We start from the raw sequence: 13,903 nt of genomic DNA on the forward strand, positions 1-13,903 counted from the left end.
GTAGGTGGCAAAGTTGATTTCGTGGCTGTTGAGATGCTTCCTTTATCTTGAATAGCAGCTTTTCAAGGTTGGTTTCTCTTAGTTAAGGATTTCTCTTTTCTGCTTAACCAAAACAACTGCTTATCTTGAATATTAGTTTTTCAAGGTTGGGATGCATTAACTGAATTCATGTATGTGGTTGTAGGGACTTTTCAAGGTTGGTTTCTCTTTCCTGCTAAAGGTGGGAATAATATGCTAATGACATTTAGACTGGAGACTTGCTTTTATTGATCTGAATTTTCTCTTTCCATTGCAAAGTTTAGCATGTTAGCTTTTATCAATTGATTCATGGGCAATGTAACATGCTCTAGCTGTAACAAAAAAATTCTCGATCTAGAGGTAGAACCTTATGTGAATTTTTTCCATACCCATCTTGCAGCATTTGAACTTGTAGGATTGCATTTGTATTAATTGATCACTTCTAATATCATATCTTATTATGAACTGCTATAAAATTAAAAAAAAAAATTAAGTCCACCATTAACATGTCGATCACCAACCTTAAAAAAAAGAAGGAAAACTCTTTATTATTGAATTATGTTTCATAGTTGCTGAGAATCCTTGCTTTTCTCATTTTCTTTTTCTTTTTCTCATTTTGTCATGGAGGATCATAACTGTATAATTAAACTTTCTTCAACCCGAGGACCATCTTGTAAAGCTGAAAAGATCGCCAGAGATTTCTATAACAGGATGGCTTATACTGAATTGTAAACTCTTATAGCATGATAGTAGAGCACAAAGAGATAAACCCCTCCAAGAATACCTACCTCCAGTTGGGTTCAGGTTGGCCCGACCCGACCCACCTCAAGTTGGGTTCAGGTTGGGCTGGATGGGTTTAACCTATACTCAACCCAAAATTGTGCCCATTTTAGAAGGCCTAAGGGTAAGTTGATTCTTTACTACAAAAACAATGATTTAGAAGGCCTTCTTAACTAATGAGCCAAACACAGTATTAATGTTTAAAAATCCTATCAAGATATAGTTTTTAAACTTCTTTATCCTGCAGATGAACTTTTGCTAAATTGTAAACTCTTCTAAGCACAAAGAGAATGGGTTTAACCTATACCCAACCCAAAATTGTGGCCACAATTTTAAACCCTTCCAAGATCATGACCACACCCACCTCGAGTTGGATTCAAGTTAGCCCGATCCGACCCACCTCAAGTTGGGTTCAGGTTGGACTGAATGGGTTTAACCTATACCCAACCCAAAATTGTGGCCATTTTAGATGGCCAAGGTAAGTTTATCCTTTACTGCAAAAATAATGCTTTAGAAGGCCAAACACACTATTAATGTTTAAAAGTCATTTCAAGATCCAGTTTCCAAACAATTGTATCCTGCATATGAACTTTTAAACTGTTATCCCCAAACCTCACTTCTACAGAAGTTCATCCACAATACCGGGCGCCAAATGTGCCCTTAGTTAAATATGGCCATTCATCTGCCCCTTTTCTTTAGCAGACAAATGCAGGACTAAAACCTGCGACCAGTCTTTTCTTTCTCCAATGACAAGAACAAGCACTTGATGAAGGGAATGGTTTAATCAGCCGTCATCCGTTGCCGTCAGCATGGAATTTGCAGTCTCCTACAAACAGAAACTTGGCATGCCTCCACAGCCTTGTGTAAATATCAGCAGTTTACTTCTCCTTGAATGATGTTCCTGTGATATGGTGGCAAAAACCAAGAGCATGGTGCTCAGATCTTCCTGTGTTACCACCTGTCTGCAACAAAGATCACTAAAATTGTCAAAGAAAAACAAAACAAAAAAGCAAACACTAAATCATAACAGCCATCTAAACTACATGTTGAAAAGCAAAGCATTTGACATTGTTATTTTTTAATAAGAAACTGAATATAGAGTATCTATTTACATGGATGACGAGAGGTCATCCATGCAAGCTCTAACAACAAGAAATCAGAGGAGGAATTGGAAGCTCAATGCATGGTTCCCTCTTCAAGCCCAATCCCAGTTCTTCCATTTATCTCTCACCCATAATGACAAAATTCTGAATCATACTATAGGAGATTAGTTTGATCCAAGAAAACAAGAACCGAATTCCTTGAATCAAAAGCAGAGCTGTATAGGAATGTATCGGATACCATTCCTAAAAGCACTGAAGTCCCTCCTACACCATGTCACATTTACGCATGCATGTGCCAACTTATGAAACAATAGCGTTTACAGTTAGCTTTCAGGAGTTGGCATGTTACATTTTGTAAACTTGCAGTGAATTTATAGTGGTAATGTACACAAGACATCTTCATGAGATTTCAGTTACTGTATAGGACTGTACTTTTTACATTTCCAACAAAAGTAATCAGGCATGAAGATCTGGACCTATACTTACAATGAAGACATTTTGAATGCAAACGTAAAAACATTTTCAGTCATTTGTGAGAAGAATGAAAAGCTCTTCATCAGTGATTGCTCCAAGCTCCATCGTCCTTTCTAGTGCAGATTGGCCCCCAGCATCTTTAATTGATGGGCGCGCCCCTCTGCATAATACACAACAAAAAGATGTATGATAATCAGTATGAACTAGAAAATAAATTTTATAATCATTATACTGATTCATAGAAGGTTGCATGGTTGGTGCCATGCCTGAAATTCCGGAACTAGCAAAAGATGCAACTTCTGGAGAATAAATCTTGGTAGTGACAAGGCATACAAAAAATTTCAGCTATTTTCAGCAACCATCACCACATTAAGCTAGCAAGTATTCTTTGGCAAATTCCCAAAGAATCCTCAAAGCTCAAAAAAACCAAGTCAAAATAGCATTAATTAGGTGGCGTCAAAGTCCACAGCATTTTCTTTGATTTTGCACAGATTTTTTTTTGCCAATTTAAAGAAGCATATTTTACTTCCGTGAAGAACTTTGTCAAAAAGCTTGGTATTGGTAAATTTTATTTCAAAGCCTGAATTGTATCTTGTTTGCACAAAAAGCAGACAATAATGGAACTGTCAACAAGGATAGTCAATCAAAGTTTTCTTACCTTCTCATTAGATACTTTGCAAACTGATGATTTCTGATAGAAATGCAGTGGTGAAGAGGAGTTCTTCCATGAAAATCACGAGCATTTATATTTGCACCAAATTGTAGAAGCAGTTCTGCTGTTGCAAGTTCACTCCCATGACAAGCCAAATGCATCAAGGAGCAACCTTGCCAGCAATTTTGTGCTCCATTCAAGTTGGCCAGTCTTGGGCAAAGTGCTGGATCACACTTTTTTTTCTCACCATTGAGGTCATCTAAATCTGAGGTATCCACTGGGTGAAAAGGGTCATATTCATAAGCCTGATCATAGATAGTATTGGGACTTGCTTCCGAAGCAACCAGGAGGCGGTATAATTTTTGTATGTTATTAGCCTCAACAGCATCCCAAATGAGAAGCGCAGGTGAACCCATTTCAAAGTCGTCCTTTTTTATCAGAAGTTTCTCCACGTACTGTAAAAGAGGCATTCTTTATTACTTGGTCTTCGGCATTGAAACTTTAAATAATAAACACTTAACAGGTCTAAGTAGAATGAAGATAAACAGCCAAAAGAAAAGGTGTAGGTTCATTAGCAACTTTTTGCAATTTAGCACAGAAGTAAATGCTGCACCACAAAAATGATCTGGAGACCACCAAAGACCAGTTTCCTACAATAGATTTGAGGGTCCCACCCAATATTTACAGTTCCAGCAAACTCCAGATCTCTTTCTGAGTAAAAAAAAAGAAAATATACACAAAATAAACCCTCAAAAACAGTATAAACAAAAGTCCAGCCCCCACCATCACAAATTTCCTTTACCTGTTTTCTCTAAGATTTTAAAGCTCCATTGAGAGTTTTTCTGGCCACCCCCTAAAGGATACGAGCCATCTTGGCTCAATCCATTAAGAAAGTTTGCTGCTTATCCACTATGAAAGTCAATTTTGCAAATAGATGAGTGATAATTTTCTTTTCAAGGTTTTTTAACACTTCCCGATTTTTTGCTACAGTGTTCCCTTTATGTTAAACTAGAAGCACTTAAGATACCACTAAGAAGGGCCACTATGAATTCACCTATCACTTTTTCTTGATCCAAGATCTAAACATGAAACAAAGCAACTTGAAGAGGAAGTTGAAACCCTCATTCATATACTGGAGAGCTTCCCACACACCCTAGGAGCCGTGAGACTTTTTTGGGTTAAGGTAAAAAAAATGCATTTTCACCATTTTTTCACTCAAGAAAATGGGTTAAGATAAAAAATCTTTAATATGAGTAAAATTACAAAGCTGCTCTTCAAAAAAAATCTGCCTCAGAGGGCGCTGACTCTCTACAACCCCCGCCAACTTATCACAAAGTTGGATCCGCGAAAATTAGAGATTTATATTAAGGTAAAAATTAGGCTCTACACTCCTCCAACAAAGATGACATCGGATGATCCGGCATGGAAATGGGGCACTCAAGTAATGAGTAAAACCAATTAAAAATCATAGTATTTTTGTTTATGTAATATAAAAGTATGAGTCTTGTGGCATCTTCTTAATTGCAAGATATTTAATATTTTGCATAGTTCTTATGAGATAGTTGATGTTTGTAAAAAGATTATCACGACTGGGTTTGGATTTCAGGATCCAAACCCAATCTGTTTTAGTTGTATTTAAATACATGCTCATTAATGGCATCTTGTAAATTCCATACTTTGTGTAAAGGGTGTTTTTGTACCCTAATAAAAGTGTATGTGTGTATATCTAATAGAGAATACAACAAACCCAAATTGAGTGGGTTTTCTGCAGCCATCGATATCTCTCTCCCTCTGTGCTTCTCTTTCTCGTGTTGAAGGTGGGATATCATTTCTAACATGGTATCAGACCAACAGGTCCCTTGAAGATTGTGTTCACCTTCTACTTCCGTTCAGCAATCCCATTCTCTGAACTTCACAATGGATTTTCAACTTTTCTTAACCGCCTTGGGCAAAGAAGATCAACCCACCACGTTTTATCAAGCAGTAAATTCTAAAAGATGGATTGAATCTATGAACGAAGAAATGGAGTCTCTTCATGAGTGTGGCACTTGGGATACAGTTCCCAGACCACACAATCGAAATGTGGTTGGTTCAAAGTGGGTGTATAAGATAAAGTATAAGCCGGATGGTACTATCGAGCGATACAAGGCTCAACTAGTTGTCAAAGGCTTCACACAGGAGCCAGAACAAGACTATGATGAGACCTTCAGTCCAGTCGTGAAAATGGGTATCATCCGCATTATATTGTCATTGGCTATTGAGCACCAATGGACTCTTAGTCAACTGGAAGTAAAAAATGTTTTTCTCCATGGAACTCTGAAGGAAGAAGTATATATGGAGAAACCCACTGGGTATGCTGAAGGAAACTCCAAAGAATATGTGTGCAAATTAAAGAGAGTTATATATGGTCTGAAACAGGCATCTCGATCTTGGTTTGATAGTTTCTCTCTTGAAGTAGAAAAATATGGTTTTAGTCGGTCTCTTCTTGACCATTCCCTTTTCATATTCAAATGCAAAGATATAGTTACCCTGTTATTGATATATGTTGATGGCATTATCATTACCGGTAACTCTAATGAACATATTGAACAGGTCAAAGAGCTTTTGAACCATAGATTTAAGATGAAAGATCTTGGTAAACTGCGATACTTTCTTGGAGTAGAAGTTGATAGGACTCCTGAAGGTATGACACTTATTCAACATAAGTATACTGTTGATGTTCTTAGCAAGGCAGGTATGACAGATTGCAAGCCTCTAAGCACACCCAGTGTACTTCATCAAAAACTAAGTTCCCAAGATGGAGATTTGTACGAGGACCCTACAGGATACCGTAGGGTAGTCGAAATGTTTCAGTATCTTACCTTCACTCGACCTGACATTGTCTATTCGGTCAATCAGGTATCTCAGTTCATGCATGAACCACATATTGGACATATGGAAGCTGTTAAACGCATTCTTCGATATTTGAAAAGAACTATTGGCGATGGTCTTATGTACAGAAAGAATATGTATGACCATCACATGCATGAACTTCTTACTTACACAGATGTAGATTGGGCAGGAGATCCAGATGAGCGTAGATCAGTCTCAGGATATTGTGTTTTCATTGACCTAAATCTTGTCTCCTAGAGCAGTAGAAAACAAAAGGCCATTGCCAGGTCGAGCACAGAAACTGAATACAGATCAATGGCAACTGCTACAGCCGAAGTGACATGGATCAGACACCTATTGGCAGAAGTAGGAGAATTGATTTCTAAAAGCATTCTCTTGTGTGACAATTAAAGTATTATCAACATGTCATTCAATCCCATCTACCACAGTCGTGCCAAACATATTAAAATTGATCAGCATTTTGTAAGACAGAAGGTCGAAAAGAAGGAAATTGAACCAGAATACGTTCGAACTGTTGATCAAGTTGCTGACTTGTTTACAAAAAGGACTTATCAAGGACAGATTTTGGATGTTAAAAGGCAAGTTGTTCATGGTTCAAAACCATGTACAACTTAAGAGAGGGTGAAAAGATTATCACGACTGGGTCTGGATCTCAGGATCCAAACCCAATCTGTTTTAGTTGTATTTAAACACATGCTCATTAATGGCATGTTGTAAATTCCATACTTTGTGTAAAGGGTGTTTTTGTACCCTAATAAAAGTGTACGTGTGTATATCTAATAGAGAATACAGCAAACCCAAATTAAGTGGGTTTTCTGCAGCCATCGATATATCTCTCCCTCTGTGCTTCTCTTTCTCTTGTGTTGAAGGTGGGATACCATTTCTAACAGTTTGATGATGTCTTATGCAAATCATAGAGATTAGAGATATAAATGTTTCATATATGATTTTATGGTTGCATTTTGTGCATTTCATCATTGCTTTGTGTGTTGTGATTTTTTAAATTTTTTGCTGTTTTTCTGATTTTTTTTAAAATTTTGTATGTTTTTAAAAATTTATGATTTTTATGATACAATAAGATAAGATACAATATGAAACATATCTTATTTTGGACCAGACCGATACGAGTTACGATACTTACAACCTTGGAAAATACAATAAAGAACCTAATAAGGTTCAACAAGAATAGAGAAGAAGTGCACAAACACTAATCCACCAAGGGATAATACAATCACAAAACGAGAATAAACTCAATAGCACAACATATGCACATAATATCCACAAAAAGCCAACACAAAAGGTAAAAAATATAGAATTGGATTAACAAATGCTTAAGAAAGCATTGACAAATACAAAGGGGGAAACCCTTATTTATAATACAAAGGGGAGAGAATAGGGGGAGCCTAACTAGCCATTGGGCTAGCCACGAACGGTCATATTTATGACCGTTGGGAGCAGCCCAACGACTAGTTGGGCTGCCCCAACAGCTATATTACAATTAAGTATAAAAAGCTAAAAAAAGAAAGATAAAACAGCCTCTACAAGGCTGATACCTATTACATGTGTGAAATGAGGGGTATTTCAGTTTACATTAACATATATATATATATATATATATATATATATATATATATATAACACATATTTGGAATTAAGAGCAAAAGGTTGGCACCTAAATGGAATTTTCCCCAGAAAATACCATAATTTTCATTTTTTAATGACCTATCTCAAAAAAAAATTTGTAAAAGAATCTTATTTTTTATATTTCTCTTCACTGCCTCATCAGAGACTATATATCTGTATGTGAATTTCTTATATTTTGTGAAATGCTTTAATAGCTCAGATTATGTAAGAATTACAAAGCCATTATTAGGAATTCTTCTTTTCATCTTTACCCACTACTATAAATGCTCAAGTAGCCTCCTGTGAGTTAACCTAAAGAAAAAATTGTATATGTACCTTGGATTGGATATACTTCTCCTTACTGAGGAAAGGGTCCTTGGGATCAGGTTTGCTGACAAGTGGCAGATTTATGTCTGATTCATCTTTCCTGCAAGAAGCCATTCCATTAAAATGGATGTGTTACAAAACATGACATGATGTCTCAGTGGAAAAGGTACGTCTATCTTTGACATTTATCACATCTTAGCTTGGTTGGACATACCTCTCATCATCAATCTGAAGAAGATCCTCCCACACAGAGTTACAAAATGTGTTACCCAGGTGATGGAACAAATCAATGACAACGGGTTCCCAAACTTTCACATCCAGTGTTAGAGATCTGACCTGCAATAGACATGGGACGCTAGATAATGTGACATGCACAATAAATGCAAAAGATTATAATCATCAAGGTGGAGAAGGCAAAGACCTGTCCATGCATTTGTAGTAAAAACAATATGTACTTAAAACAATAACGAATTCAAGATAAAATGACATAAATGACAGCCCAACAAGTGTGTTCTCTATGAGATCTAGGTTCCCACAAGCAAGACTCAAATAACATCTGACACCAAAAATTGTTAGCTCAAATATCTGGCATTTCTGGATGAAACACATAGCACTGTTAAATGTATTTATTTACTTATTTTTTGTTTCCTTGTATGTTCATAGGTTGTATTTTATGATTTATATCATTATATGTATTTTTTACTTTTCTTTATTTTTTATTTTATGTAATAGGTAATGCCCTCTAGGGGCATTTTGGTCTTTGGATTTCTAGCCATTGGGATAACGGCTAGTTGAGTCTAGCCTTCTCTCTCTCTCTCTCTCTCTCTCTCTCTCTCTCTCTCTCTCTCTCTATATATATATATATATATATATATATATATATATATATATATATATATATATATATATATATATATATATATGGGGTCTCTCCCATATTTTGTGTGTGCTTTTCCTAAGCATTTCTCTTTAATAAAAATTATATTTTTTATGCCTTCTAGCCCCTCTAGTAGCTGTGCTTGTTTATGCCTATGTGCTCTTGTTTTAGCCCTTAGACCTTTTGTGTTCAGCCTTAGTGGCCTTGTCTTTGTACACATCCTTATTACTGTGTTGCACTTATATTGTACACACATTTATTGTGTTTTATTACAAGCACATTATGTCAAGCATGGTCAGGACAATGAAAGTGAAGACCAAAACATTTTGATCCCTGCCATTATACTATACTGCAGTACCACTAGCTAATGATGATGATCATGACAACAGTGGCAACCAAGAATAACCAATTGTTGGAATGTTGGGCTGGATCCTATTGAGCATGGAACCATCAAGGCCATGGACCATGACATGAGATGTGGTCCTGTCAGGAAGGATGTGTGTGGCATTGTTTGAACAGATATTTGTGCATTGCACATATCAGTCCCCTGCAGTTACATAACTAATCAGGGGAACTCATCTAATCTGCAGGTGGATTAATAAATATCAATAATCATAGTGGGACGTCCAACCCCAAGGATGTGTTTGAAAACCATGGGCCTCAGATCTGAGGAGGGTCAGACTTGAGGTCCTTGGTATTAAGTGTCGTGTAGTGCTGGACCAGTTTGGGTCTGATCTAGACCCAAACTGGAATTGCGTATTGACATGCTTACTGGGGCACGGCTGTAATATTGTATTTTGTTGTAGGACAATCATGTCCAGAACTGAATTACCTTGTAACCTAATACATAAATATCAATAATCAGGTCACGAAAACATTACGAAAAATCGTGAATCTGTGCATCCCCAACGACTCTGCGTATTATTCTTCTTCTACTTTTTTCTTCTCTCTCTTTCCTCCGTCGAAGATCGGGTTTGGTGCAAACTCAAGTTCTAACATGGTATCAAAGCAAGGTTGGATCTAGGGCTCGGTATTGCTTCCAAAAGGTATGACCATAGAGAATATCTGATTTCGGTCAGGAAGATATTCTTCTCTCTGTTTTTTATTTTTCCTCTCTTCCGCAATCTATGCTATCGTGTTTTCTTCCAAAAAGGATGATCTCTTTTTCTCGTCCCCATCCCTTCTTAAAACTGCTTTAGTGTTTTCATCTGAAACACGTGTTTTCCCTTTAAAGGCCTGCTATCTATTGCATTTTCATTTTGAAACCCTAATCGTGACCCATCTTGAAACTCGTGAATTCTGTTTTCCTTTTAAATCCTCATCGTGACCCATCTTCTTGAATCGATACTATGTTCCAAACAAAACTTGTGATGTCCTTTTCTTAGAATATGTTGTCCTATTCCCTCATTTCAAAACTAATCGCTGATTAATCTGAAAACACGATTCATCGTGATCTTGATTCATGCTAATTGAACACGGCAAAAAAAAAATAGCCTATTAATGCTAATCAAACACGGCATGATCAGGTAGCTTGATTCATGAATATCGAATTGATATCTTGAATATTTACGTGATCTGATATCTGTAAAAAAAAAAAAAAGAAGCAGCAGATCCGAATTTTGTTATAATCAGTTCTCTTCTAGACTGAACTTAAACAGTCACATTATCTTGAAGTTTGATTAGTCATTCCATTGATCTCCTCTAAAAGTATTTTCTACCTTATATTCACGTGTCTCATAATCATGGATTCTTCTTCAACCCAGTCTGATTTGTCATCAAACTTCCTTAGCCAACTTGTTTCTGAAAAATTAAATAATTCTGATTTCCTAACTTGGAAGAGACAAATCTAGTTCCTTTTATCAGGAGCCAAGATCTCTTTGGTCATCTGGATGGATCAATTTCAGCACCACCAGAGTTCATTGCAAAGGAGGAAACAGACGCACAAGGGGTTGCATCTACCAAGCTTGTTCGCAACTCGGATTATGTCTCTTGGATGAGAAAAAATCAGGCATTAATTGCCTACATCACATCTACCATGTCTCAAGAAGTACAAGTTGCTATCCCCGACGACTGCACAACGATGGAATTGTGGAACAGGTTGACACAGGCATACTCTTAGATATCTAAAGCAAGAGTTTTGTTTCTCAAGCGTGAATTCCAGCTTCTCAAGAAAGGCGGTCTATCTATCATGGATTATTTGAATAAGATGAAGACTATTACAGATCAACTAGTCATTATTGGATGCGAAGTGCTGGACAAGGATAAAGTGCAACAGACATTGAATGGTTTGGGCCCAGATTATCATGTATTGGTAACATCATTGTTGTGCTTGCCCATGCTTCCCACATTTGAGGACCTCTGAGCAAAACTTCTACAATACGAAATGTCGTTGAAAGGCATTGCTGAAGATTCTGGTGCTCAATCTGATTCCCAAGATATTTTAGCTATTGGGTTCTCCTTCGGTCGTGGTCGTGGAGGAAATAGCTTCAGAGGAGGAAGAGGTTGTGGTAGATTTGCAGGTCCAGGTTTGCTTCCCATACCCAATATACCGTTCAACTCCAATGCGAAGAACCAAAATCAAAGAGTTGTCCCAACATGTTACCTGTATAATAAAAAATGGCATATTAAGGCAAATTGCTGGTTTAATCCTCAAAATAAAGGCAAATTGCAAAACACTGAGAGCAAGAAGGAAGATAAGGTTACCAAGTCTGATGGGGGAGGTGAAACAACTTTTGTTGGCAGCATTGTCCGGGTTGCACTTGAAACAGAATGATCAAGGATTATGGTATGTTGATTCAAGAGCAGCGACCCATGTTACGGGGATGTCGGTAAGCTCTCGAGCTCGGTTCCTTACTTTGATAAAAATAGTATTGTTACTGGAGATGGATCTCACCATCACATTTCTCACATTGGTGATGCAATCATTCCTTTGTCAAAATCATCTCTCAATTTGTCAAATGTTATTCATGCTCCTAACATAAAAAAGAACATTATTTGTGTGTGCAAACTTGTTGATGATACACATTCTTATGTTGAATTCACTCCCTCTTCTGTGTATGTCAAGGATCTTCAAATGAGGGAGACATTCGCTGAAGGGGAGCGAAAAGAAAATATGTACATCTTCAAGGAAAATTCATTTGCGCGTACCAGTTCTGTCTTGAAGCCCTTATTGAAGTCTAAGTCCTTTCAGTCTGAGTTATCTAAGCCAGGTCCTGAATCTGTTTTTAGTCTTTCTAAATGTAATAAGCCAAGTCTTTGGCATGATCGTCTTGGTCATTGCAGTTATTCTTTTCTTGAGAAACTTGTATCAAGCAAATTAATTCCTAAATCATGTTTAACTCTTGAGGACAGTAATAAAAAGTGCTCCAGTTATTAGATACGTAAGAGTCATGTACTTCCTTTTGATTGTATAAATAAAAGAGCTTCAAGATCCTTTGAAATTGTTTATTCACATGTTTGGAGTCCTGCGCCTATATGTTCTTCTTCTGGCAGCAGATATTATCCCATCTTTATTGACAACTATTCTCGTTATACTTGAATATTCTTTATGAAGCATAAGTCTGAAACTTTTTTCATACTTCGCAACTTTCACGCCTTTATTCGAAACTATTTCTCTACCAATATTATGCATTTTCATTGTGATGGAGGTGGTGAGTATACATCGAAGGATTTTACTGATTTCTCCAGAGTAATGGAATAAAGCGTAGTGTCTTGTCCACATACGCCACAACAAAATGGGATTGCTGAGAGAAAGCATAGGCATATTGTTAAAACGGCCATGAGCATGATGCATGATAGTAATCTTCCCATTAGTCTGTGGACAGAAGCATTCCATTCAACAGTCTATATTATAAATCGTCTGCCTATGACATTTTTGCAAAATAGTTCACCATTATTTTCTTTTTTCGGCATTCAACCTGATTATGATGTTATGCGTGTGTTTGGATGTATTTGCTATGTTCATATTGATGATTCTCTCAGGAATAAATTCCAACCAAAGGCTTCCAAGTGTAGATTCGTAGGATATGCCGATGATTATAAAGGTTATCGGTGTTATGACCCTATCACTAAGCGTGTTAAGATTTCCAGGAATGTTGTGTTTGATGAGAATAATCTTGAAGATGTATCGTTTAATACCTGTCAAAGGATCCCCAGAGAAGAGGGTTATCATCCGTGGATGAGTGCAGAATTATTTGCAGGTGCTTATGGGGATTGCTCACCTCAGTGTACTTAAGAAACACATTCGGCTGACCAAAATGACATTGATTCAGGCCAAGTATGCTTACCTCAATCCGGTGATCAGGTCGGTGGAGCTTCATACGCTGAAGAAGGAGCAAACCCACAATCTCGTCCTATTGACAAATTTAAAGGGTATGTGTATGTGCGAAGAGAAAAAGGTGCTCCTCCTGTTCCTCAAATTGGATTAGATACTTATGTGCCTGTTGGAAACCTGAGGAGTTCGAATAGAATCAGACATTCTATTGACAGGTGGGTCAGTTACAATAATTTTTCTACGGATCTTCAACTCTTTCTGTCTCAGGTTGATAAGCATGATGAACCCGTAGGGTTTCATCATGCTGTGAAATCAAACAAATGGATTGAGGCCATGAATGAAGAAGTGGAAGCGCTTCATGAATGTCAAACATGGAAAATTGTTGCCAGACCTCATAACAAAAATGTTGTTGATTCCAAGTGGGTTTATAAAATTAAGTACAAACCCGATGGTACTATAGAACGATACAAAGCAAGGCTTGTTGCCAAGGGGTTTACACAGGAATATGATGAGACTTTTAGTCCCGTGGTCAAAATGGGGACCATAAAAATTATGTTGTCTTTAGCTGTCAAACATGAATGGACATTAAGTCAGTTAGATGTCAAAAATGCATTTCTTCATGGAGACTTAAGGAAGAAGTTTACATGGAACAACCTCCAGGATATGCTGAGGCAGACCCAAGCACACATGTATGCAGACTAAAAAGAGCCATATATGGTTTGAAGCAAGCCTCACGCTCGTAGTTTGAAAGTTTCTCCTTCGAAATACAGAAACATGGGTTTTGTAGATCTCTCTTAGACCACTCATTGTTTATATTCAAGGGTAAGGGCATAACCACCATGTTGTTAATATACGTTGATGATATTATTGTTACAGAGAACTCG

The 13,903-nt window shown here is 37.1% G+C and overlaps 1 protein-coding gene across 4 annotated transcripts in view; it reads right to left on the reverse strand.

The window, feature by feature from the left end:
• Positions 1 to 1,307: 1,307 nt before the first annotated feature.
• LOC149818164 (ADP-ribosylation factor GTPase-activating protein AGD4-like) overlaps positions 1,308 to 13,903 on the reverse strand; it is a 57,146-nt gene continuing 44,550 nt past the window's right edge. For 3 of the 4 annotated variants that reach the window (XM_089985888.1, XM_089985886.1, XM_089985889.1), the window contains 5 exons: positions 8,084 to 8,205; positions 7,879 to 7,969; positions 3,034 to 3,482; positions 2,388 to 2,535; positions 1,308 to 1,760 (listed from right to left, as the gene is read on the reverse strand). In XM_089985888.1, the coding sequence (XP_089842014.1) occupies positions 2,424 to 2,535; positions 3,034 to 3,482; positions 7,879 to 7,969; positions 8,084 to 8,205 (774 nt within the window). In that variant the 3' untranslated portion in view covers positions 1,308 to 1,760; positions 2,388 to 2,423. The remainder of the gene's footprint in view (positions 1,761 to 2,387; positions 2,536 to 3,033; positions 3,483 to 7,878; positions 7,970 to 8,083; positions 8,206 to 13,903) is intronic. The other variant, XM_089985887.1, reaches the window with a different exon arrangement.

Source organism: Nuphar pumila, chromosome 13, assembly GCF_984573655.1.
Source record: "Nuphar pumila chromosome 13, dmNupPumi1.hap1.1, whole genome shotgun sequence".
NCBI classification, from domain to species: Eukaryota; Viridiplantae; Streptophyta; class Magnoliopsida; order Nymphaeales; family Nymphaeaceae; genus Nuphar; species Nuphar pumila.